The sequence below is a fragment of the Oncorhynchus gorbuscha genome, linkage group LG10, assembly GCF_021184085.1.
Source record: "Oncorhynchus gorbuscha isolate QuinsamMale2020 ecotype Even-year linkage group LG10, OgorEven_v1.0, whole genome shotgun sequence".
NCBI lineage: Eukaryota > Metazoa > Chordata > Actinopteri > Salmoniformes > Salmonidae > Oncorhynchus > Oncorhynchus gorbuscha.
This window is the reverse complement of record NC_060182.1, coordinates 8,807,019-8,833,773: the sequence shown is the minus strand read 5'-3', so window position 1 is coordinate 8,833,773 and position 26,755 is coordinate 8,807,019. Positions and strand designations below refer to the sequence as shown.

The window sequence follows — 26,755 nt, the reverse complement described above, 5'->3', positions numbered from 1 at the left end:
GATCTTCTCTACCCTTCAACCAAGTATGACAATTGACTTATTTTTCCACCAATGGTGGTAATGGGCAGTGGCCCAGAGTGGTGGGTGGGCGGAAACATTTAGCAGTAGCTGGAGGGCCAGGCCAGTGGAGTACCTGGAGGGCCAGGCCAGTGGAGTACCTGGAGGGCCAGGCCAATGGAGTACCTGGAGGGCCAGGCCAGTGGAGTACCTGGAGGGCCAGGCCAGTGGAGTACCTGGAGGGCCAGGCCAGTGGTCACTACAGGAAACAGCAGTAAAGAGTGTCCTACATAACATTACACTATAAAAAACAATATATATATATATATATCGGTTGCATTTTTGAGTCATTAGGTTATATAACCCCCTTTAACATTGGCACATGGCTAGGAAACAGCAGGGATGCCAGGCCAAGATAAAGACACTACTACTAAGGAGAGAGAGGGAGAGAGGGATTAAGAAGCCGATAAGGGAATAGAGAGGGGTATTTCATCGCTGTTATGTTGGCTGCACTCGTTAACATAGAGCTCAGCATCTGAGCCGAGACACGGTCATGTATGGGAATCTGCATTCAACACCATATGTGTTTGGACAGTGAAGCTTTTTGTTTTAAATATATAATTTGTCACTATAATTAAGCATTTTGGATTTGAGATCAAATGTTTCATATGATACGACAGTACAGAATGTGACCTTCTATTTGTGGGAATTCATACATAGCTGGTTTATAGTTTAGAAATTAAAGCACTTTTTGTATCTAGTCCCCTCAGTTGGAGAAGTATCAACCTGGTCTCAGAGAATTTCGTATTATTCTGTACGTAAATGGGATTCATTTAGATGATATGTTACGTTTGGTATGGTTACATAAGACAGATGGTTACTTATGACAAAAAGGAAAGGAGGGTGGTTTGTCTTGGGTGGATGGGTGGGTGGACATATAACGTAAACGTTCTAGCAACCCAAAGGTTGTGAGTTTGAATGTAGTCACAGACAACCCTTTAAGCTAACCATAACCTTAACCCTTTAACCTAACTCCTAAACTTAACCCCTAACCCCTAGCCTAGAAAACCTTAGCGAGCTAGCTAACATTAGCCACATAGCCACCTAGCTAGAATTCGTAACATATCATACGCTTCGCAAATTCGTAGCATATTGTACGTTTTGCAAATGGGGACCATTTTGTATGTTCAGCCAATCCATTACATATAATATGAATTGTAACACATATGGTGTTGAATGCAGATTCCCATACATGACCGTGTCTCGGCTCAGATGCTGAGCTCTATGTTAACGAGTGCAGCTAACATAACAGCGTTGAAATACACCTCTCTATTCCCTTATCGGCTTCTTAATCCCTCTCTCCCTCTCTCCCTCTCTCTCCTTAGTAGTAATGTATTTGTCTTGGCCTGGCAAGTATTTGGACAAATTCACTAATGGTGTTATGTTGTATCTTTAATATGTAAAAAAAAACAATAACAAAAAAAACATAGTAATAATGCTAAATGACTTAAATGTAAATGTAAAATAATAATGAACTATTCACTTATGGTCTATTGAAGTTATCAAAAGTGTAGTAATTCCTCCCATAAGGTGTTGGCTGTATGGCTGAACCTTTATTTAACTAGACAAGTCAGTTAAAGAACAAATTCTTATTTACAATGACGGCCTACCGGGGAACATTGGGTTAACTGCCTTGTTCAGGAGCGGAATGACGGACTTTTTGCCATGTCCGTTCGGGATTTGACCCAGCAACCTTTGTGGTTACTGGCCTTATCCTCTAACAACTAGGCTACCTGCCACTCTAAATAACCTAACTGGATGTAATGTATGCGAAACTAAAATATAAATGCAACAACATTCAACGATTTTACTGATTTACAGTTCATATGAGGAAATCAGTCAATTGAAATAAAGTAATGAGTCACTAATGTAAGGATTTCACATGACTGGGCAGGGGTGCAGCCATGGGTGGGCCTGGGAGGGCATAGGCCCACCCACTTGGGCGCCAGGCCTCCACTGGAGAGCCAGGCCCAGTCAATCAGAATGAGTTTTTCCCGACACAAAAGGGCTTTATTACAGACAGAAATACTCCTCAGTTTCATCAGCTGTCCAGGTAACTGGTCTCAGACGAACCCGCAGGTGAATAAGCTGGATGTGGAGGTCCTGGGCTGGCGTGGTTACACGTGGTCTGTGGTTGTGAGGCCGGTGAACGTACTGCCAAATTCTCTGAAATGATGTTGGAGGTTGAGAAATAAACATTACATCTCTGGCAACAGCTCTGGTGGACATTCCTGCAATCAGCATGCCAATTGCACACTCCCTCCAAAGTTGAGACATCTGTGGTATTGTGTTGTGTGACAAAATTGCAAATTTGACCTTACTGTTCCCAGCACAAGGTTCACCTGTGTATTGATCATGATGTTAAATCATCTTCTTGATATGCCACACCTGTCAGGTGGATGAATTATCTTGGCAAAGGAGAAATGCTCACTAACAGGGATGTTAACATATTTGTGCCCATTTGAGAGAAATAAGCTTTGCATGGAACATTCCAGCTCAGGAAACATGGGACCAACACTTTACATGTTGCCTTTATATTTTTGTTCAGTGTAGTTAGCATGGCAGACAAGGCTATTCTTACAGGGCAACAAGAGGAAACCAGGGAGAGCACCAACGATGTTGGCTGATGTAGGCATTTTCCTGTGTTTGTGCAGTTGTCAATCCTAAAGGTACTTTCTGTGGCAGTTCATTTTAATACAATGAGCACATTAATGTCCTTCATGTTCATGTTTCCAATTGGAAGTTACAAGAATGTGAAAACAACACCTTTGCAAGGACCCAAACAAAACTAAACTAAACCAAACTAAACTAAACTAAACTAAACTAAACCAAACTAAACTAAACCAAACTAAACTAAACCAAACTAAACCAAACCAAACTAAACCAAACTAAACCAAACTAAACTAAACCAAACTAAACCAAACCAAATCAAACTAAGCTGAACTAAACTAAACTAGGCTAAACTAGGCTAAACTACACTAAATTAAACTAAGCTAAGCTAACATAAACTAAACTAAGCTAAACTACGCTAAACTAAACTAAACTACGCTAAACTAAACTAAACTACGCTAGACTAAACTAACCCAAACTAAGCTTAACTAAACTAAACTATGCTAAACTAGGCTAAACTACACTAAATTAAACTAAGCTAAGCTAACATAAACTAAACTAAGCTAAACTACGCTAAACTAAACTAAACTAAACTACGCTAAACTAAACTAAACTACGCTAGACTAAACTAACCCAAACTAAGCTTAACTAAACTAAACTATGCTAAACTAGGCTAAACTACACTAAACTAAACTAAGATAAACTAAGCTAAGCTAGCATAAACTAAACTAAGCTAAACTACGCTAAACTAAACAAAACTGCGCTAAACTAAACTAAACTACGCTAGACTAAACTAACCTAAACTAAGCTTAACTAAACTAAACTATGCTAAACTAACCTAAACTAAACCAAACTAACCGAAACTAAGCCAAACTAAACCAAACCAAACCAAACTAAGCTGAACTAAACTAAACTACGCTAAACTAGGCTAAACTACACTAAACTAAGCTAAACTAAGCTAAGCTAACCTAAACGAACTAAGCTAAACTAAACTACGCTAAACTAAACTAAGCTAAACTAAACTAAACTAACCTAAACTAAGCTAAGCTAAACTAAACTAAGCTAAACTAAACTAAACTAAGCTAAGCGAAGCTAAGCTAAGCTAAGCTAAACTAAACTAAACAATGCTAAACTAAGCTAAACTAAACTAAACTAAACTAACCTAAACTAAACTAAACTAAATTAAACTAAACTAAACTAACCCAAACTAAACTAAACTAAACTAAACTAAACTAAAATAACCTCAACTAAATTAAACTAAACTAAACCAAACTAAGCTAAACTAAACTAAGCATTCACCAGGCATAATTTAAATGAAATGAAAACAGCCTGCCCCTCAAAAAACACAGATCAACTTTCGGTGGAATAGTTGAAAAGCTCCATATTCACATGATGCTTCTCTGTCAGGGCTCTCGTAAGGACCCCAACACTGTGACTGCTGCCCCCCTGCCACTAACGAAAACGCAGACACACATGTTTGTGTTACCAGCTCTATGGGGTCTCTCCTCTCCTTGTGACTCCCATTATGTTGTGATTGAAAGTTATATTCCCTGATGTGCACCCTCCACGCTTCAGATCACACGGCTGCATGGGCATACATGTCTCAGCTCTATGGTTATTAAAGTTAGGGCTTTATCATCTTCAGTGACTGTTAGTTGTATATTATCTTAGTTTAAAACACTAAAGATGCGTTCTGTGTGTGATTGAGAGATTGATATTAGTACTTTTCATTCAGACAGTTGATCTATTCCACAGTAGATCTCATTTCTTAACATCTCTGTGATCCTGCTCTTTGCTGTCATAGGTCAGCCAATGTTTCCTTAGCTGTGTACATTGCTTATTAGTAAGTGTTTGTTTAGTCAATAGTGAGACATAGAACTATCCAATTGGAGTAGCTCTGGGGGGGCGATGCCCGCTCCAGCAGAAACAATACAACTGCTTGTGCATTCAAGAACCCACACTCGCTTTGCTAAAGGTCGAGGAACGTGCTGTGCAAGGGTCGTCACACAACTAAGGCCCCATAAACCAAAGTGCAATAACTGCACGCGAGGCATGCACACACACAATCACACACGCACGCACACACACACACGCAGGCAGGTGCTTAGTCCTTGGACAGGTCCACTCCACAGACACTGAGTCTGATGCTTCAGTTGGCATTTATAGTGTTGATGTGAGAGAGAGACAGAGAGAGAGAGAGAGAGGGAGAGAGAGAGAGAGAGAGAGAGAGAGAGAGAGAGAGAGAGAGAGAGAGAGAGAGAGAGAGAGAGAGAGAGAGAGAGAGAGAGAGAGAGAGAGAGGGAGAGAGAGAGAGGGAGAGAGATAGAGAGAGAGAGAGAGAGGAGAGAGAGAGGGAGAGACAGAGAAAGAGAGAGAGAGAGAGAGAGAGAGAGAGAGAGAGAGAGAGAGAGAGAGAGAGAGAGAGAGAGAGAGAGAGAGAGAGAGAGAGAGAGAGAGAGAGAAGAGAGAAGAGAGAGAGAGAGAGAGAGAGAGAGAGAGAGAGAGAGAGAGAGAGAGAGAGATCAATGTAGCGAGAAAGAGAGAGATCTCAAGGAGAGAGAGGGAGAGAGGAAGAGAGAGAGAGGTGGGGGGAGGGAGGGAGAGATGTTTACTGTTAATTTTTGTTGTTTTTCACTTTATATATTCACTTTGTATGTTGTCTACCTCACTTGCTTTGGCAATGTTAACACATGTTTCCCATGCCAATAAAGCCCTTGAATTGAATTGAATTGAGAGAGAGAGAGAGAGAGACCAATGTAGCGAGTAAGAGAGAAATCCCAAGGGAAAGAGAGAGAGCGAGAGAGAGCGAGAGAGAGCGAGAGAGAGTGAGAGAGTGCGAGAGAGAGAGAGAGAGAGAGAGAGAGAGAGAGAGAGAGAGAGAGAGAGAGAGAGAGAGAGAGAGAGAGAGAGAGAGCAATGTAGCAAGAAAGAGAGAGATCTCAAGGGAGAGAGATAGTGAGAGAGAGCAATGTAGCGAGAGAGAGATCTCAAGGGAGAGAGATAGAGAGAGAGCAAGGGAGTGAGAGAGAGCAAGGGATCGAGAGAGAGAGCAAGCGAGCGATAGAGACTGAGAGAGGGAGAGAAACGAAAGAGAGAGAGGGGGAGCAGGCAGAGAGCATGTCCACACGTTTCCTGTGAGCAAATGAATAATGTACTAGGTTTTTATTATTAGAAAAGGACCAATTTAGTCCATTCAGCTATTTTCTCCATTTCTACAACACAAAACTAAAAAAAAACTCCAAACAACAGGACGTGCAGACAAACCCCTAAAATAAGACAGAAAAGCATGCTGTGATGGATGACACGGAGACATCTGGAACGATGACTTCCGTCACCACTGGTTTTGATTGTTTCCTTGAGAGAAAAAGAACAGGAAAGAGAGAAGAGGCCTCCCCCATCCCTCCCCAGCACTAGCTAGCTTTCCCTGTATCCTAACCATGTCCCACACACACACACTCTGACACACTGGATGTATGTTCCCTGAGAGATTTGCCTCACACCTTGCTCCTTAGCACAGAATTAAAAACATAGAATTAAAAAGGTTTTTAGTGGATATTATTCATCCTGATCAGATAGGTTTTTTACATGGACGATACATTTACCTGACGTGCTATCTTGTCCCGGACCTGCTGTTTTCGACTCTCTCTCTCTACTTCACCTGCTGTCTCTAACTCTGAATGATCGGCTATGAAAAGCCAACTGACATTTACTCCTGAGGTGCTGACCTGTTGCACCCTCTACAACCACTGTGATTATTATTATTTGACCATGCTGGTCATCTATGAACTTTTTAACATCATGACCTTGTACTGTTAAAATCTCCACCCGGCACAGCCAGAAGAGGACTAGCCACCCCTCAGAGCGTGGCTCCTCTCTAGGTTACTTCCTAGGTTCCTGCCTTTCTAGGGAGTTTTTCCAAGCCACCGTGCTACTACATCTGCATTGCTTGCTGTTTGGGATTTTAGGCTGCATTTCTGTATAGCAATTTGTGACATCTACTGATGTAAAAAGGACTTTAGAAAAACATTTGATTGATTGATAATACAAGACAATTACTTGACACAACAGAACACTGAGACATTGAAGGAACCAGGCTGGGGCATTCATAGCAGATTTTGAAAAGGATTACATGCATTTCAGCCGTGTGTAATTGGCCAACTCCCACCACGGTAAAGGAGGTGCAGCGTTTTTAGGGTTTGCCAACTACTACCGGAGGTTTATCCGGGGTCTTGGTCAGCTAGCGGCTCCCATTACCTCACTGCTGAAGTGGGGACCGGTACGGCTGCAGTAGTCGGCTGAGGCGGACAGGGCTTTTGGTCACCTGAGGGCTCTGTTTACCTCGGCTCCCGTGCTGGCTCATCCGGATCCCACTTTGGCGTTCATGGTGGAGGTGGACGCGTCCGAGGCTGGGATAGGAGCCGTGCTCTCTCAGTGCTCGGGTACGCCACTGAAGCTCCACCCCTGTGCCCTCTTTTCGAGGAAGTTCAGCCCGCCAGAGAGAAACTATGAAGTGGGACCCAGGGAGCTGTTGGCAGTCGTCAAGGCTTTGAAGGCGTGAAGACATTGGCTTGAGGGGGCTAAACATCCTTTTCTCATCTGGACTGACCACCGCAATCTGGAGTACATCCGGGCAGCGAGGAGACTGAACCCTCACCAGGCAAGGTGGGCCATGTTTTCCACCCGTTTTGATTTCACCCTATCTTACAGACCAGGTTCCCAGAATGTGAAGGGAGACGCACTGTCCCGGCTGAATGACACAGAGGAGCGGCCCATGGATCCCACCCCCATACTCCCGGCCTCCTGCCTGGTGGCGCCGGTAGTGTGGGAGCAGGACGCGGACATTGAGCAGGCGTTGCGTACAGAGCCCACTCCTCTCCAGTGTCCCACTGGGCGTCTGTACGCGCTGTCTGCTGTCCGTGACCGGCTGATCTATTGCGCTCACATGTCACCCTCCTCTGGTCATCCAGGCATCGGTCGGACGGTGCGCTGTCTGAGAGGGAAGTGCTGGTGGCCCACATTGGCTAAGGACGTGAGGGTTTATGTGTCCTCCTGCTCGGTGTGCGCCCAGTGTAAGGCTCCTAGGCACCTGCCCAGAGGTAAGCTACACCCCTTACCTGTTCCACAACGGCCATGGTTGCACCTATCGATTGATTTCCTGACCAATCTCCCCCCATTACAGGGAAAAACCACGATCCTGGTTGTTGTGGATCGTTTCTCTAAGTCCTGTCGTCTCCTCCCTCTGCCCGGTCTCCCGATGCCCCTACAGACGGCGGAGGCCTTGTTTACACACGTCTTCCGGCACTACAGGGTGCCTGAGGATATAGTGTCTGATCGGGGTCCCCAGTTCACGTCGAGGGTCTAGAGGGCGTTCATGGAACATTTGGGGGTCTCGATCAGGGGGTTTAATGTCTAATAATAATTTGCATATATTAGCATCTGGGTCAGAGTAGGAGGCAGTTCACTCTGGGCATGCTATTCGGGATTTCTTTTCTCATTTTGTCTGTCAACTTCTGTTGAAGTGTACCTATGATGAAAATTACAGGCCTCTCTCATCTTTTTAAGTGGGAGAACCTGCACAATTGGTGGCTGACTAAAAACGTTTTTGCCCCACTGTGTATTTATAGTGTATATATATAAATATATATATGTTTCAACCGTTTACGACCAGCACTCATAGCTCAGTGGATGAGCGCTCACAACAGTGTGTATATTATACAAAGACTAGATTAAATGTATTCAGGGCACGGTATGGCTCGTGGGAACTGCTCCTAGAGTGCCTGAGAGAGAGATTCACGTTAGCACTTTGGATTCTCTCAATGCATTCTGAGGTGAACGAGAATTCTGGAAAAATGTATTGAATTCTCTTTAATGTTTACTTCTGGATCTCTCTGCATCTGACTTGCATACGTCCAATCTATGACACGGTTTACAGCTGTTGAAAGGAGCACCTTAGCTCCACCGTGGAGGCCCAGGCGAAAGTGATTGGTTGGATGTATTGAGCATTAATCAGCCGCAGTTAGAATTGTTAGGAGGCACCCACCTCACCTTCCATTACATGATTTAATGCCTCGTGTTGCCAAGGCAGCACAGTCGGTGAGAGAGTGTGTATGTGGATGGGATGGGGGTTTCAGTGTGTGTGTGTGTGTGTGTGTGTGTGTGTGTGTGTGTGTGTGTGTGTGTGTGTGTGTGTGTGTGTGTGTGTGTGTGTGTGTGTGTGTGTGTGTGTGTGTGTGTGTGTGTGTGTGTGTGTGTGTGTGTGTGTGTGTGTGCGTGTGTGTGCGTGTGTGTGTATGTGTGTGCCTCTCCATCTGTCATTAGGGTTTGGTGGAGAGGAGACTCCACGGAGTCCAGGAACCTGGGGTCAAGTCCAGGCTTTCTCAACCCCCGCATGCCGTCTCCCTCTCCATTAAACTCAGTGGAGGCACAGACAGACTGGGAGAGAGGGGGATAGCAGCGGAGGAGGGGGAGGGGGAGATGGCAGAGAGAGCGAGAGAGGGGGAGAGAGAAAGGGAGTGAAGGAGAGAGGGAGGGAGGGAGGGAGGGAGGGAGGGAGGGAGGGAGGGAGGGAGGGAGGGAGGGAGGGAGGGAGGGAGGGAGGGAGGGAGGGAGGGAGGGAGGGAGGGAATGGAATGGAATGGGTGGTTGGGAGAGGACAGTTGGGGCAGTGAGAGGACAATCAGGGCAGTGAGAGGACAGTCGGGCAGTGAGAGGACAGTCGGGGCAGTGAGAGGACAGTCGGGCAGTGAGAGGACAGTCGGGGCAGTGAGACGACAGTCGGGGCAGAGAGAGGACAATCGGGCAGTGAGAGGACAGTCACAGCAGTGAGAGGACAGTCAGGGCAGTGAGAGGACAGTCGGGCAGTGAGAGGAGAGTCAGGGCAGAGAGAGGACAATCGGGCAGTGAGAGGACAGTCGGGGCAGTGAGAGGACAGTTGGCCAGTGAGAGGACAGTAGGGGCAGTGAGAGGACAGTCAGGGCAGTGAGAGGTCGGGGCAGTGAGAGGACAGTCGGGGCAGTGAGAGGACAGTCAGTTAGTGAGAGGACAGTCGGGGCAGTGAGAGGACAGTCGGGCAGTGAGAGGACAGTCGGGCAGTGAGAGGACAGTCGGGCAGTGAGAGGACAGTCGGGCAGTGAGAGGACAGTCGGGGCAGTGAGAGGACAGTCGGGGCAGTGAGAGGATAGTCAGTTAGTGAGAGGACAATAGGGGCAGTGAGAGGACAGTATGGGCAGTGAGAGGACAGTCGGGCAGTGAGAGGAGAGTCGGGGCAGTGAGAGGACAGTCGGGGCAGTGAGAGGACAGTTGGGGCAGTGAGAGGACAGTCGGGGCAGTGAGAGGACAGTTGGGGCAGTGAGAGGACAGTCGGGCAGTGAGAGGACAGTTGGGGCAGTGAGAGGACAGTCGGGGCAGTGAGAGGACAGTTGGGGCAGTGAGAGGACAGTTGGGGCAGTGAGAGGACAGTTGGGGCAGTGAGAGGACAGTCGGGGCAGTAAGAGGACAGTTGGGGCAGTGAGAGGACAGTCGGGGCAGTGAGAGGACAGTCGGGGCAGTGAGAGGACAGTCGGGGCAGTGAGAGGAGAGGAGGAGTTGTAAACACAGAAGGGAGCAAGTGGAGAAAGATTTTAAACGTAATGTTTGTGCTGTTTACATCTTTTAGCCTTTTAAGTGCTAAACTCTGTCCTCCAAGAGAATGAGATGCTAACTAAACTCTGTCCTCCAAGAGAATGAGATGCTAACTAAACTCTGTCCTCCTAGAGAATGAGATGCTAACTAAACTCTGTCCTCCTAGAGAATGAGATGCTAACTAAACTCTGTCCTCCTAGAGAATGAGATGCTAACTAAACTCAAAGTGTTTCAGGACAGGTCAGGCCATTGACCTCACTGGGACTGGGACCACAGACCGGTCATTGACGTCACTGGGACTGGGACCACAGACAGGTCATTGACCTCACTGCCCAGGGTCTAGTGTCCCCACCTCTCACTGCCCAGGGTCTAGTGTCCCCACCTCTCACTGCCCAGGGTCTGGTTTCCCCACCTCTCACTGCCCAGGGTCTAGTGTCCCCACCTCTCACTGCCCAGGGTCTAGTGTCCCCACCTCTCACTGCCCAGGGTCTGGTTTCCCCACCTCTCACTGCCCAGGGTCTAGTGTCCCCACCTCTCACTGCCCAGGGTCTAGTGTCCCCATCTCTCACTGCCCAGGGTCTGGTTTCCCCATCTCTCACTGCCCAGGGTCTAGTGTCCCCACCTCTCACTGCCCAGGGTCTGGTTTCCCCATCTCTCACTGCCCAGGGTCTGGTTTCCCCACCTCTCACTGCCCAGGGTCTGGTTTCCCCATCTTTCACTGCCCAGGGTCTGGTTTCCCCATCTCTCACTGCCCAGGGTCTGGTTTCCCCACCTCTCACTGCCCAGGGTCTGGTTTCCCCATCTCTCACTGCCCAGGGTCTGGTTTCCCCACCTCTCACTGCCCAGGGTCTGGTTTCCCCACCTCTCACTGCCCAGGGTCTAGTGTCCCCACCTCTCACTGCCCAGGGTCTGGTTTCCCCACCTCTCACTGCCCAGCCCAGGGTCTGGTTTCCCCACCTCTCACTGCCCAGGGTCTGGTTTCCCCACCTCTCACTGCCCAGGGTCTGGTTTCCCCACCTCTCACTGCCCAGGGTCTAGTGTTTCCCCACCTCTCACTGCCCAGGGTCTGGTTTCCCCACCTCTCACTGCCCAGGGTCTAGTGTCCCCACCTCTCACTGCCCAGGGTCTGGTTTCCCCATCTCTCACTGCCCAGGGTCTGGTTTCCCCACCTCTCACTGCCCAGGGTCTGGTTTCCCCATCTTTCACTCACTGCCCAGGGTCTGGTTTCCCCATCTCTCACTGCCCAGGGTCTGGTTTCCCCACCTCTCACTGCCCAGGGTCTGGTTTCCCCACCTCTCACCCCAGGGTCTCACTGCCCAGGGTCTAGTGTCCCCACCTCTCACTGCCCAGGGTCTGGTTTCCCCACCTCTCACTGCCCAGGGTCTAGTGTCCCCACCTCTCACTGCCCAGGGTCTGGTTTCCCCACCTCTCACTGCCCAGGGTCTGGTTTCCCCACCTCTCACTGCCCAGGGTCTAGTGTCCCCACCTCTCACTGCCCAGGGTCTAGTGTCCCCACCTCTCACTGCCCAGGGTCTGGTTTCCCCACCTCTCACTGCCCAGGGTCTAGTGTCCCCACCTCTCACTGCCCAGGGTCTAGTGTCCCCATCTCTCACTGCCCAGGGTCTAGTGTCCCCATCTCTCACTGCCCAGGGTCTAGTGTCCCCACCTCTCACTGCCCAGGGTCTGGTTTCCCCATCTCTCACTGCCCAGGGTCTGGTTTCCCCACCTCTCACTGCCCAGGGTCTAGTGTCCCCACCTCTCACTGCCCAGGGTCTGGTTTCCCCACCTCTCACTGCCCAGGTTCTGGTTTCCCCACCTCTCACTGCCCAGGGTCTAGTGTCCCCACCTCTCACTGCCCAGGGTCTGGTTTCCCCACCTCTCACTGCCCAGGGTCTGGTTTCCCCACCTCTCACTGCCCAGGGTCTAGTGTCCCCACCTCTCACTGCCCAGGGTCTAGTCTAGTGTCCCCACCTCTCACTGCCCAGGGTCTGGTTTCCCCACCTCTCACTGCCCAGGGTCTAGTGTCCCCACCTCTCACTGCCCAGGGTCTGGTTTCCCCACCTCTCACTGCCCAGGGTCTGGTTTCCCCACCTCTCACTGCCCAGGGTCTAGTGTCCCCACCTCTCACTGCCCAGGGTCTAGTGTCCCCACCTCTCACTGCCCAGGGTCTGGTTTCCCCATCTCTCACTGCCCAGGGTCTGGTTTCCCCACCTCTCACTGCCCAGGGTCTGGTTTCCCCATCTTTCACTGCCCAGGGTCTGGTTTCCCCATCTCTCACTGCCCAGGGTCTGGTTTCCCCACCTCTCACTGCCCAGGGTCTAGTGTCCCCACCTCTCACTGCCCAGGGTCTGGTTTCCCCACCTCTCACTGCCCAGGGTCTGGTTTCCCCACCTCTCACTGCCCAGGGTCTAGTGTCCCCACCTCTCACTGCCCAGGGTCTGGTTTCCCCACCTCTCACTGCCCAGGGTCTAGTGTCCCCACCTCTCACTGCCCAGGGTCTGGTTTCCCCACCTCTCACTGCCCAGGGTCTGGTTTCTCCACCTCTCACTGCCCAGGGTCTAGTGTCCCCACCTCTCACTGCCCAGGGTCTAGTGTCCCCACCTCTCACTGCCCAGGGTCTGGTTTCCCCATCTCTCACTGCCCAGGGTCTGGTTTCCCCACCTCTCACTGCCCAGGGTCTAGTCCCCACCTCTCACTGCCCAGGGTCTGGTTTCCCCACCTCTCACTGCCCAGGTTCTGGTTTCCCCACCTCTCACTGCCCAGGGTCTAGTGTCCCCACCTCTCACTGCCCAGGGTCTGGTTTCCCCACCTCTCACTGCCCAGGGTCTAGTGTCCCCACCTCTCACTGCCCAGGGTCTGGTTTCCCCACCTCTCACTGCCCAGGGTCTGGTTTCCCCACCTCTCACTGCCCAGGGTCTGGTTTCCCCACCTCTCACTGCCCAGGGTCTGGTTTCCCCATAGCCATGGAACTTGGGCTTGCAAGTGTTTTAATGATGTATCTTTCGGACAAGGTTATGTAAGATGTTATATTTGTTAAAATACATGTTTGATATTGAATAACATCTGCTAACCACGTGTATGTGACCAATACAATTTCATTTGATTTGAGATGTAACCTTCGTTTCTCAAAACATCACACAGAGAGAACCGTCGCTAAGTGCGTCGTTGGAGCATATGTCGATACTAATAGGATCAAAAGAAAGGGTGCTCTTTCTCCATTCAAATATTTTCTTAAACATTATAATTATTTCACAATCTAGAAGATAGTGAAGGAGTCAGGCGCAGGACACAGGTAAGAGGTAAACCACTGTATTTACCCAATCCAAGAACGGAACAAAAATCACATTTACAAACAAGGACAAAACAGGATAGAACTCCAACACACGAAAGACAATCACGCACAAAACAGAATGGGAAACCAGAGGGTTAAATAAGGAACATAATCATGAGATGGGAACCAGGTGTGTAAAACAGACATAACAGAGAGGGAAACCAGAGGGTTAAATAAGGAACATAATCATGAGGTGGGAACCAGGTGTGTAAAACAGACATAAATCAGAGGTGGGAACCAGGTGAAACCAGAGGGTTAAATAAGGAATATAATCATGAGGTGGGAACCAGGTGTGTAAAACAGACATAACAGAGAAAACAGACATAACAGGGAAACCAGAGGGTTAAATAAGGAATATAATCATGAGGTGGGAACCAGGTGTGTAAAACAGACATAACAGAGAGGGAAACCAGAGGGTTAAATAAGGAATATAATCATGAGGTGGGAACCAGGTGTGTAAAACAGACATAACAGAGAGGGAAACCAGAGGGTTAAATAAGGAATATAATCATGAGGTGGGAACCAGGTGTGTAAAACAGACATAACAGAGAGGGAAACCAGAGGGTTAAATAAGGAATATAATCATGAGGTGGGAACCAGGTGTGTAAAACAGACATAACAGAGAGGGAAACCAGAGGGTTAAATAAGGAATATAATCATGAGGTGGGAACCAGGTGTGACATAAAACCAGACATAAACAGGTGTGTAAAACAGACATAACAGGGGAAACCAGAGGGTTAAATAAGGAATATAATCATGAGGTGGGAACCAGGTGTGTAAAACAGACATAACAGAGAGGGAAACCAAAAAAAATATAATCATGAGGTGGGAAAAAAACAGACATAACAGAAAAACAGAGGGTTAAATAAGGAATATAATCATGAGGTGGGAACCAGGTGTGTAAACAGGTGACAAAACAAAAGGGAAAATGAAACATGGATCGGTGGCCGCTAGAAAGTCGGTGACGTCGACCGTCGAACGCCGCCCAAACAAGGAGAGGGAACAACTTCGGCGGAAGTCGTGACAATACTGATGACGGATCAGCTCCTAGAGAGATGTTACCACCTACGGCTCCAAATTTTGAGGCGGCTCATTCTAATGCTTTACCCAATAAAAATGTTTGGTGACACATCGTGAAACATATTAAGACTAACTACACAAGTAGAAAAATATAACTCATTTGATTGAATATTAAATGTTTTTTTACTGTAATTGAAATAGGCCTATGGTTCTATTGATTATATTTTAATGAGGTCATCTGGGTTTTCATTTGAAGCATCCTTTTTTACGTTGGTTGATTGAATCAATTGCAAAGACATTGGCAACGTTGTTTTGTAGTCAACGTTGTTCTGAAGTTATCGGTGTTCACAGAGAGATAAACCATGTGTTCAGTGGAGATCTTCTGTGTATACAGTGACGAGGGAGGGGCAAAAAAACATCGAACAACGCACTTAGCTGTTCTGTGAGTGGTAAATGGTCAATCGCAAGCGTTTTTCCCAAGTGCAACGTTAATAAAGACAGTTTTGGGAAACAGCTCAAAGATTTAACGATGCTCCTACTACGAAGGTTCTAACGATGAACTTTGCCTATGCATTTAGGGAAACCGGGCCCAGGTCTGTGCGTGGGGTGAATTTACCTTCTGTCATAGAAACACAGAGAGGAGAAACATGTTTGCTGACCGACACTTCTGCTTACAATGAAAACCAATTCTATCGCACAAAACCCCCCTGCCTCATCATGTCATTGGAATAACCCACTGGCAGGCTCAGGAGATTAGAGAGGTTAGAGCTGCACGTTGGGTATGTCTATAGTATATTACAGTCTGAATTACAGGGGAGGATGCCAGATGGGATTATAGGGGGGGCTTGTGGATGGATAGGGAGTGTGGGGGGGGGTGTAGTTTTATCTGTTGAGCTGGAGACTCAGAGAAACAGCATCTCTGGTGGGTGGCTGAGGGAGGGAGGGGCGGAGATGGAGAGTGGGGGTTGGTGTGCGGGTGGGGGTGGGGGTGAAGGTGTGGAGTGATGGGTACCAGGTACTGGCTCCAGGAGAGAGCGGCTCCCTGGCTGTTTCATGGCGGTGTTATTTTTACCCTAGACCCCCATCCAGGACAGGAGGAAACAGGGTGGAGAGTAACCCCTAAGACTCCTAACTACCTCCCACCTTTCTTAAACCCCCTACTCTATTCCCCATCTAAAACCTCCTTCAACCCCCTACGCTATTCCCCATCTAATACCTCCTTCAACCCCTACTCTATTCCCCATCTAATACCTCCTTCAACCCCCTACCCCATCTAATACCTCCTTCAACCATCTACTCTATTCCCCATCTAAAACCTCCTTCAACCCCCTACTCTATTCCCCATCTAAAACCTCATTCAAAACCCCTACTCTATTCCCCATCTAATACCTCCTTTCTTAAACCCCCTACTCTATTCCCCATCTAATACCTCCTTCAACCCCCTACTCTATTCCCCATCTAATACCTCCTTCAACCCCCCTACTCTATTCCCCATCTAACACCTCCTTTCTTAAACCCCCTACTCTATTCCCCATCGAAACCCTCCTTAAACCCCCTACTCTATTCCCCATCTAAACCCTCCTTAAACCCCCTACTCTATTCCCCATCTAATACCTCCTTCAACCCCCTACTCTATTCCCCATCTAATACCTCCTCAAACCCCCTACTCTATTCCCCATCTAATACCTCCCTTCAAACCCCTACTCTATTCCCCATCTAATACCTCCTCAAACCCCCTACTCTATTCCCCATCTAAAACCTCCTTCAACCCCCCTACTCTATTCCCCATCCAATACCTCCTTCAACCCCCCTACTCTATTCCCCATCCAATACCTCCTCCAACCCCCTACTCAATTCCCCATCCAATACCTCCTTCAACTCCCCTACTCTATTCCCCATCTAAAACCTCCTTCTCCATGTCCACTATCTTGGCCTCTCCATTCCATTCATTAGCTATCACCACACATACACCACTATGATCATCGGCTACCAACGACTCAATCTCAGTCTCACCATCTCCCCTCTTCAGCCCCAAGTTCACTGACTCATTAGGAATACTGTCTTCCACTGCTCACACACACACACACACACACACACACACACACACACACACACACACACACACACACACACACACACACACACACACACACACACACACACACACACACACACACACACACACACACACACACACACACACACACCAGGGTCATTACCAAGCTAATCAAAAAACTATGTGAAATAATTTCTTTAAACTTATATGGAATGCACAAATTCCATAATGTTTTCATTTCAACAAGAGCATTTTGTTCAAATATGAATTAAAGTCTGAATCATGAACAATGTTGTGCGCAATGGATGGTCCAACGGCCAGGCACATACGTTTGATCTTCTACAATGGATGGTCCAACGGCCAGGCACATACGTTTGATCTTCTACAATGGATGGCCCAACGGCCAAGCACGTACGATTGATCTTCTACAATGGATGGCCCAATGGCCAAGCACGTACGATTGATCTTCTACAATGGATGGCCCAATGGCCAAGCACGTACGATTGATCTTCTGCCTAGGATGGCCCAACGGCCAGCCGCGTATGTTTGATCTTCTACAATGGATGGCCCAACGGCCAGGCACGTACGTTTGATCTTCTGATGAAGCTCACCAGTGGTGATGTCATCCCCAGTACCTCCTCCCTGTACCCTAAGCACACCACTAAATAATGATCATTATGGTCATCATAAAGACTACACGTGGAACTCGCTTTCATTCTCTGCCGTTATCTCTCTCTTCTTTCTTCTCTCTCTTCTTTCTCCTGTCAGGCTATCCCTCTCTTCAGATCTAAGTGTTCCTGTCCTTTCCTTGCCCTCTCTCTCTCTCTCTTTCTCGCTCTCTCTCACACACTTTCTATTTCTCTCTCTCCCCCTCTTTCTGTACTGCTCTCTCGCTTGATTCATCTCTGTCTCTCTCTCTCTCTCTCTCTCTCTCTCTCTCTCTCTCTCTCTCTCTCTCTCTCTCTCTCTCTCTCTCTCTCTCTCTCTCTCTCTCTCTCTCTCTCTCTATTGCTTCATCTCTCTTTCTGCCTCTATCACTCTCTCCATCTCTGTCTCTCTCAATCGCTCCCTCTATCTTTCTCTCCATCTCTGTCTTTCTCCATCTCTCTCTCCCCATCTCTCTCTCTGTCTCTCTCTCCCTTTATCTCTCTCTCCATCTCTCTCTCCCCCTATCTCTCTCTCTACATCTCTCTCCCTCTATCCCTCTCTCTCCGTCTCTCCGTCTCTCTCTCCATCTATCTCTCTCTATCCGTCACTCTCTCTCTCTCTCCGTCTCTCTCTCTCTCTCTCTCTCTCTCTCTCTCTCTCTCTCCCCCCTCTCTCTCTATTGTCTCTGTGCCTCTGAACATGTACTTTGGATAAACCGGAGCCTCTCTTCTGTTTCCTGCACATGGATGCACCCTATTTATTTAACTCTATTGTCCATGAGTCTGTGCCTCTGAACATGTACTTTGGATAAACCGGAGCCTCTCTTCTGTTTCCTGCACATGGATGCACCCTATTTATTTAACACTAAGAATGAGAGACCAGAGAGAGACCTGCGAGAGACCAGAGAGAGACCAGAGAGACCCCAGAGAGAGACCAGAGAGAGACCAGAGAGCCCAGAGAGAGACCAGAGAGAGACCAGAGAGAGACCAGACCAGAGACCAGAGAGCCCAGAGAGAGACCAGAGAGAGACCAGAGAGAGACCAGAGAGAGACCAGAGAGAGAGACCCAGACAGAGACCAGAGAGAGACCAGAGAGAGACCAGAGAGAGACCAGAGAGAGATCAGAGAGAGACCAGAGCCCAGTGAGACAGAGAGAGACCAGAGAGAGACCAGAGACCAGACAGAGCCCAGAGAGACCAGAGAGAGACCAGAGAGACCAGAGAGAGACCAGCGAGCCCAGAGAGAGATCCAGAGACCAGAGACCAGACAGAGCCCAGAGAGACCCGAGAGAGACCAGAGAGAGACCAGAGAGAGACCAAAGAGAGACCAGAGAGAGACCAGAGAGAGACCAGAGAGAGACCAGAGAGAGACCAGACAGAGTCCAGAGAGAGACCAGAGAGAGACCAGAGACCAGAGAGAGACCAGAGAGAGACCAGAGAGAGACCAGACAGAGACCAGAGAGAGACCAGAGAGAGACCAGAGAGAGACCAGAGAGAGATGAAAATGAATAAAAACTCTTCTCCATTGTGTTAAATCCAGCGGAGATTGCTGAAGGGTTACAACAGGGAAATAATTGTGTGAGAGAGAGAGAGAGAGAGAGAGAGAGAGAGAGAGAGAGAGAGAGAGAGAGAGAGAGAGAGAGAGAGAGAGAGAGAGAGAGAGAGAGAGAGAGAGAGAGAGAGAGAGAGATCACAGATTTATAGATTCAACTCCAACATCCAGATCCTCCTCTGAGCCTTTTTAAATATTTGTAATCATGATTTGTTTGATTATATGGAGGAGTGAGCGGAGGAGAGCTGGAAGTATTTGATGTCACTTTTTCCCTTCCTTTTCCTCAGTCATCTTCCATTTGGGATCAAGAGTTCACAGAAGTGCTTTACTCAGCTCCTCTGGCTGCAGTACTTTAGCCCCACAACTCCCCAGCCCCCTCAGCCATTCCCCCCAGCCCCCTCAGCCATCCACCCAGCCCCCTCAACAATTCCCTCCAGCCCCAGTCCTTCTCAGCCATCCCCCAGTCCCTCTCAGCCAAATACCCAGCCCCCTCAGCCCTTACCCCAAAGCCCCAGTCCCCCTCAGCCATCCCCCAGTCTCCCTCAGCCATCCCCCAGGCCCTATCAGCCAATCCCCCAGGCCCAGTCCCCCTCAGCCATCCCCCAGCCCCCCAGTCCCCCTCAGCCATCCCCCAGTCCTCCTCAGCCAACCCCCAGCTCCAGCAACCCCTCCTCTTAGCATCACACAGTGAGGGCTTTTCCTCCTCCTCCTAGCATCACACAGTGAGGGCTTTTCCTCCTCCTCCTAGCATCACACAGAGAGGGCTTTTCCTCCTCCTCCTAGCATCACACAGTGAGGCCTTTTCCCCTCCTAGCATCACACAGTGAGGGCTTTTCCTCCTCCGCCTAGCATCACACAGTGAGTGCTTTTCCCCTCCTAGCATCACACAGTGAGGGATTTTCTCTCTCTCTCTTACTGTCTCTCTCTCTTACTGTCTCTCTCTCCTACTCTCCCTCTCTCTTACTGTCTCTCTTTCTCTTACTGTCTCTCCCTCTTACTCTCTCTCTCTCTTTTACTGTCCCTTTCTCCTACTGTCTCTCTCTCTTACTGTCTCTCTCTCTTACTGTCTCTCTCTCCTACTCTCCCTCTCTCTTACTGTCTCTCTTTCTCTTACAGTCTCTCTCTCTTACTCTCTCTCTCTCTTTTACTGTCCCTTTCTCCTACTGTCTCTCTCTCTTACTGTCTCTCTCTCTCTTACTGTCTCTCTCTCTCCTACTCTCCCTCTCTCTTACTGTCTCCCTTTCTCTTACTGTCTCTCTCTCTCATTGTCCCTCTCTCTTACTGTCTCTCTCTCTTACTGTCTCTCTCTCTCTCTCTCTCTCTCTCTCTCTCTCTCTCTCTTACTGTCTCCCTCTCTCCTACTCTCCCTCTCTCTTACTCTTCCTCTCTCTTACTCTCTCTCTCTCTTACTGTCCCTCTCTCTTATTGTCTCTCTCTCTTACACTCTCTCTCCTACTGTCTCTCTCTCTCTCTTACTGTCTCTCTCTCTTACTGTCTCTCTCTCTCCTACTCTCCCTCTCTCTTACTCTTCTCTCTCTTACTCTCTCTCTTACTGTCCCTCTCTCTTACTGTCTCTCTCTCTCTTACACTCTCTCTCCTACTGTCTCTCTCTCTCCTACTCTCCCTCTCTCTTACTCTCTCTCTCCTACTCTCTCTCTCTCTTACTGTCTCTCCCTCTCTCTTACTGTCTCTCTCTCTCTTACTGTTTCGCTCTCTTTCTGACTATACGCTGACTGTAAGTATGCACATGTGCGTTCCTGTGTTAGCCAGCTATTGCAGGCAGGTTTGAGAAAGAGGTGGGAGGGTTGCGGGAGTAGGTTTGCTGTTCCAGCTGCTATCTCCAGCAGTAAAGACTAAAAGTCTGGCCAGGAAAGCACACAGTCATTCCTCTTTGCTTTAACGTCCCCTGCAAGTTTTTCCATTCTGAAAAAAGCTCACAGACAACACAGGGGAGTGGCTGTGTACCTATGTATGTCACTGTATGTGTGTGTTTCCATGAGCGAGTGTGTGTGTGTGTCTGTGAGACTGGTTCCACATAGATTTATTTTAGAATTAAACCTTTATTTAACGAGGCTAGTCAGTTAAGAATAAATTATTCTTTACATTGACGGCGTACCGGGGAACAGTGGGTTAACTGCCTTGTTCAGGGGAACAGTGGGTTAACTGCCTTGTTCAGGGGAACAGTGGGTTAACTGCCTTGTTCAGGGGAACAGTGGGTTAACTGCCTTGTTCAGGGGAACAGTGGGATAACTGCCTTGTTCAGGGGCAGAAAGATAGATGTTTATCTTGTCAGCTCAGGGATTCGATCCAGCAACCTTCTGGTTACTGGCCCCAGCGCTCTAACCACTAGGTTACCTGCTGGTTACTGGCCCCAGCGCTCTAACCACTAGGTAACCTGCTGGTTACTGGCCCCAGCGCTCTAACCACTAGGCTACCTGCTGGTTACTGGCCCCAGCGCTCTAACCACTAGGTAACCTGCTGGTTACTGGCCCCAGCGCTCTAACCACTAGGTAACCTGCTGGTTACTGGCCCCAGCGCTCTAACCACTAGGCAACCTTCTGGTTACTGGCCCCAGCGCTCTAACCACTAGGCTACTAATACTCTAAAATCCTTTAAATGTTCATCCTAATAAAAACAAAGTCCTGTCTCATAGTGATCACCTGATTTCATTTAACAATAAGGTTCAATGCCAATAACGCCAGGTACTTCAGTATCTGTCATAAGGGCCATGTGACTCATTACATCATTCCAGGCAACTCAAATGGACCAACTGTCATGTTAAGAACACATTCTCTTCTTCTGTTGTTTATGGAAAACAGTATTTATGAAACCATACATGAGCCAGAGTCACGTCATTATTCCCTTGAACTATTCTCTACTTCTTCTCCCACTTCTTCTCTCGTCCTTTTCTCAATGCTTAATAACTGCTCCCACAACCTCTCGGGGCGTTACGCTAACGTGTCTTGGTCATTTATACAGGCTGTGTGCATTTCGGTATACAAACGGGACGTTTAGTTTTTAAAACGAATTAGCCGTAAACAGTTAATTTTATCCTAAGGCCGTCAAACAATTCACCAGCTCCCAGATCTTTCACAGGGTCGACAATCAAGCCTCCCGGGTGACGACGCTACCAGCGCGATGGGCCTATTACTGAGTCAACATGCCTGAGATGTGAATCATTCAAAAAGGTTCAGGTGACTGACGGATGAATATTTTCCACTCTTTAAAATCAAAGGCCAATTATCAAAAAAAGTCATAGAAGTTTATTATCAATTAAAGTCTACAGACCTATAGTCTATAGTCTACAGTCTACAGTCTACAGACCACATAGACACATCATTTAGCACCAAGAATATGAGGTCATCAAGTTTGGTTTACAATAACAGGATTATCACGTGCCTTTTTTCCACAATAGAGAGAAACAGAAGCAGACAGCTGCTTTAAAAACAACGACACCCACACAGACCCTGGATAGTACCCTCTCACCTCTACACTCGTAGAAACAGGAAGGTGCTATCTAGAACCTAAAACGGTTCAACGGCTGTCCCCTTAGGGAGAAGCCTTTGAAGAATATCTAAAACCCTTTACACAGAGGGTTCTTCCTGGATCCAAAAAAGGGTTTTCTTGTGGGGACAGCCAAAGATCCCTTTTGGAACCTTATGTTCTAAGATTGTAGTCCTGTAAACGAATAGGGCCTCTGACAGAAAACTGGATCATCTCTGGCGTTGGAAATGAAAGCTATCTGAAATGTCTCTCTCTCTCTCTCTCTCCCTCCCTCCCTCTATCCATGCTAGTTTCCTCCCCAGTAGTCCTGGTCAGTGTCCCAGTGTCATGTCTTGATGTTAGTTATGTCATGGTCTCTGAAGTAAACTTATCTCCCACCTCTCCCTCTCTCTCTCCTCCATGGAGGGCTAGCTCCCCAAGTCTCAGCCAGCCTGGCTCCTCTACAGCATCCAGACTGTGGCAGTGACTGACGGAGAGAGAGAGAGAGAGAGAGAGAGAGAGAGAGAGAGAGAGAGAGAGAGAGAGAGAGAGAGAGAGAGAGAGAGAGAGAGAGAGAGAGAGAGAGAGAGAGAGAGAGAGAGGTGTGTGTTTCCAGCAAGATCTCAATTTGACTTCAGATTCTAACGTTCGTTCAACTTTCTCCAAACGTGAAATTCTTTCGAGATGTGAAATTTCGGAAAGCCTGGGTTGCTCCTCCTGCTGGACCCATGTTTGGACATTAATTTTGAATGGTCAAGTTAAGGGTTAAGGTCTAAAACAACTGCCTATGACTAGGCTGAACATGAAACACTTGGAGCCAGAGCTCATGTCCATTTGCCATTCCCATCCACAACTCCCTAATCCAACCCTAATTGATGATAATAGCACTCACTGTTGCCTCTAGTGGCTGGTTTTCAAGCCTCTCCAGACGGCCTGGGTATCTGGATGGACGTCGGTTTGAGATGTAGATCTTGAGTGACCTGGCTGGTGTAGCTGTGTGTGTGTGTGTGTGTGTGTGTGTGTGTGTGTGTGTGTGTGTGTGTGTGTGTGTGTGTGTGTGTGTGTGTGTGTGTGTGTGTGTGTGTGTGTGTGTGTGTGTGTGTGTGTGTGTGTGTGTGTGTGTGTGTGTGTGTGTGTGTGTGTGTGTGCGTGTACATGAGTGCATGCCTGTGTGTGTGTGTGTGTGTGTGTGTGTGTGTGTGTGTGTGTGTGTGTGTGTGTGTGTGTGTGTGTGTGTGTGTGTGTGTGTGTGTGTGTGTGTGTGTGTGTGTGTGTGTGTGTGTGTGTGTGTGTGTGTGTGTGTGTGTGTGTGTGTGTGTGTGTGTGTGTGTGTGTGTGTGTGTGTGTGTCGGTGAGAGTGCTGAACTGTCCATGTTTCCCATCCTCATGGCTCCTCTCTCTGGTCTTTGATGGTCTTTGACCAATACTCTCTCTGCTTTCCTTCTCGCGTGACTATTGTTTATTGTTTTTTAAAAATGGATATAGAGAACCTGAGAGTCTCAGTAGTAGGGAGGGGATAACTGGTCCTAAAAAGAAAGGAGAGGAGAGACAGTAAATGAGTATGCTGAAGAGAGAAACAGTAAATGAGTATTATAAAGAGAGAGACTGTAAATGAGTATTATAAAGAGAGAGACTGTAAATGAGTATGCTAAAGAGAGAGACAGTAAATGAGTATTATAAAGAGAGAGACAGTACTGTAAATGAGTATGCTAAAGAGAGACTGTAAATGAGTATGCTAAAGACACAGTAAATGAGTATGCTAAAGAGAGAGACAGTAAATGAGTATTATAAAGAGAGAGACTGTAAATGAGTATGCTAAAGACACAGTAAATGAGTATGCTAAAGAGAGAGACAGTAAATGAGTATTATAAAGAGAGAGACTGTAAATGAGTATTATAAAGACACAGTAAATGAGTATGCTAAAGAGAGAGACAGTAAATGAGTATTATAAAGAGAGAGACTGTAAATGAGTATTATAAAGAGAGAGACTGTAAATGAGTATGCTAAAGAGAGAGACAGTAAATGAGTATTATAAAGAGAGAGACTGTAAATGAGTATGCTAAAGAGAGAGACTGTAAATGAGTATGCTAAAGACACAGTAAATGAGTATGCTAAAGAGAGAGACAGTAAATGAGTATTATAAAGAGAGAGACTGTAAATGAGTATGCTAAAGACACAGTAAATGAGTATGCTAAAGAGAGAGACAGTAAATGAGTATTATAAAGAGAGAGACAGTAAATGAGTATGCTAAAGACACAGTAAATGAGTATGCTAAAGACACAGTAAATGAGTATTATAAAGAGAGAGACTGTAAATGAGTATGCTAAAGAGAGAGACAGTAAATGAGTATGCTAAAGAGAGAGACAGTAAATGAGTATGCTAAAGACACAGTAAATGAGTATGCTGAAGAGAGAAACAGTAAATGAGTATGCTGAAGAGAGAGACAGTAAATGAGTATGCTAAAGAGAGAGACAGTAAATGAATATGCTAAAGAGAGAGACTGTAAATGAGTATGCTAAAGACACAGTAAATGAGTATGCTAAAGACACAGTAAATGAGTATGCTAAAGACACAGTAAATGAATATGCTAAAGAGAGAGACAGTAAATGAGTATGCTAAAGAGAGAGACAGTAAATGAGTATTATAAAGAGAGACAGTAAATGAGTATGCTGAAGAGAGAGACAGTAAATGAGTATGCTAAAGAGAGAGACAGTAAATGAGTATTATAAAGAGAGACAGTAAATGAGTATTATAAAGAGAGACTGTAAATGAGTATGCTAAAGAGAGAGACAGTAAACGAGTATGCTAAAGAGAGAGACAGTAAACGAGTATGCTAAAGAGAGAGACAGTAAACGAGTATGCTAAAGAGAGAGACAGTAAACGAGTATGCTAAAGAGAGAGACAGTAAACGAGTATGCTAAAGAGAGAGACAGTAAATGAGTATGCTAAAGAGAGAGACAGTAAATGAGTATGCTAAAGAGAGAGACAGTAAATGAGTATGCTAAAGAGAGAGACAGTAAATGAGTATGCTAAAGAGAGAGACAGTAAATGAGTATGCTAAAGAGAGAGACAGTAAATGAGTATTCTAAAGAGAGAGACAGTAAATGAGTATGCTAAAGAGAGTTGGTAGAGCATGGCGCTTGTAACGCCAGGATAGTGGGTTCGATCCCCGGGACCACCCATACGTATGTGTATGCACACATGACTGTAAGTCGCTTTGGATAAAAGCGTCTGCTAAATGGCATATATTATTATATATTATATCCTGACTATAATCTCCCAGTCCCTGCCGCTGAAAAACATCCCCACAGCATGATGCTGCCACCTCCATGTTTCACCATAGAAATGGTGCCAGGTTCCCTTCAAACATGACGCTTGGCATGAGTCTAAATAGTTCATTCTTTGTTTCATCAGACCCGAGAATTTTGTTTTTCATGGTCAGAGAGTCCTTTAGGTGCCTTTTGGCAAACACCAAGCAGGCTGTCATGTGCCTTTTACTGAGGACTGGCTTGCGTCTGGCCACTCCACCATAAAGGCCTGGAAGGTTTTCCCATCTCCACAGAGGAACTCAGGAGCTCTGTCAGAGTGACCATCGGGTTCTTGGTCACCTCCCTGACCAAGGCCCATCTCCCCAGACTGCTCAGTTTGGCCGGGCGGCCAGCTCAAGGAGGAGTCTTGGTGGTACCAAATTTCTTCCATTTAAGAATAATGAGGCCACTGTGTTCTTGGGGACCTTCAATGCTGCAGACATTTTTTGGTACCCTTCGCCAGATCTCTGCCGTGTCACAATCCTGTCTCGGAGCTCTACGGACAATTCCTTCGACCTCATGGCTTGGTTTTTGCTCTGACATGCACTGTCAACTGTGGGACCTTTATATAGACAGGTGTGTGCTTTTCCAAATCATGTCCAATCAATTGAATTTACCACAGGAGGACTCCAAGTTGTAGGAACATCTCGAGGTTGATCAATGGAAACAGGATGCACCTGAGCTTAATTTCGAGTCTCAAAGCAAAGGGTGTGAATACTTATGTAAATAATGTATTTCCATAAAACCACTGGTCTAACCACCAGGATGAGTTGTTTGGAATCCATAAGGTGGTTTGATGTTGTTATAGTGTTATAGGTTAATAAGGAAGGTTAACAAATGTTTTTATTTAACTAGGCAAGTTTGTTAAGAACAAATTACTATTTACATTGACAGCCCACCTTGGCCAAACCAAACCATAACAGCGCTGGGCCAATTGTGGGCCACCCCATGGAACTCCTAATCACAGCCGGTATGTTATACAGCCTGGAATTGAACACTACAGTCGGTAGTGACGCCTCTAGCACTGAGATTAAGTGTCTTAGACCTCTGTGATACAGCCTGGAATCAAACC

General features: G+C 47.1%; 1 protein-coding gene across 1 annotated transcript; it reads left to right on the top strand.

Moving 5' to 3' along the window:
* Positions 1-7,609: 7,609 nt before the first annotated feature.
* LOC124045407 (mucin-1-like) lies at positions 7,610-19,605 on the top strand. The gene is made up of 4 exons (XM_046364702.1): positions 7,610-7,696; positions 10,654-11,229; positions 11,535-13,303; positions 19,287-19,605. The coding sequence occupies exons 1-4, from the start codon at positions 7,610-7,612 to the stop codon at positions 19,603-19,605; spliced, it is 2,751 nt and encodes a 916-aa protein (XP_046220658.1).
* Positions 19,606-26,755: the final 7,150 nt, after the last annotated feature.

Coding starts and splice junctions, on each gene's coding strand:
- LOC124045407 (XM_046364702.1), top strand. CDS start 7,610: ATGTCACCCTCCTCTGGTCATCCAGGCATCGGTCGGACGGTGCGCTGT. Junction 7,697..10,653: donor GGCCCACATTGGCTAAGGAC/GTGAGGGTTTAT, acceptor CTCACTGCCCAG/GGTCTAGTGTCCCCACCTCT. Junction 13,304..19,286: donor TATCTTTCGGACAAGGTTAT/GTAAGATGTTAT, acceptor CATTCCCCCCAG/CCCCCTCAGCCATCCACCCA.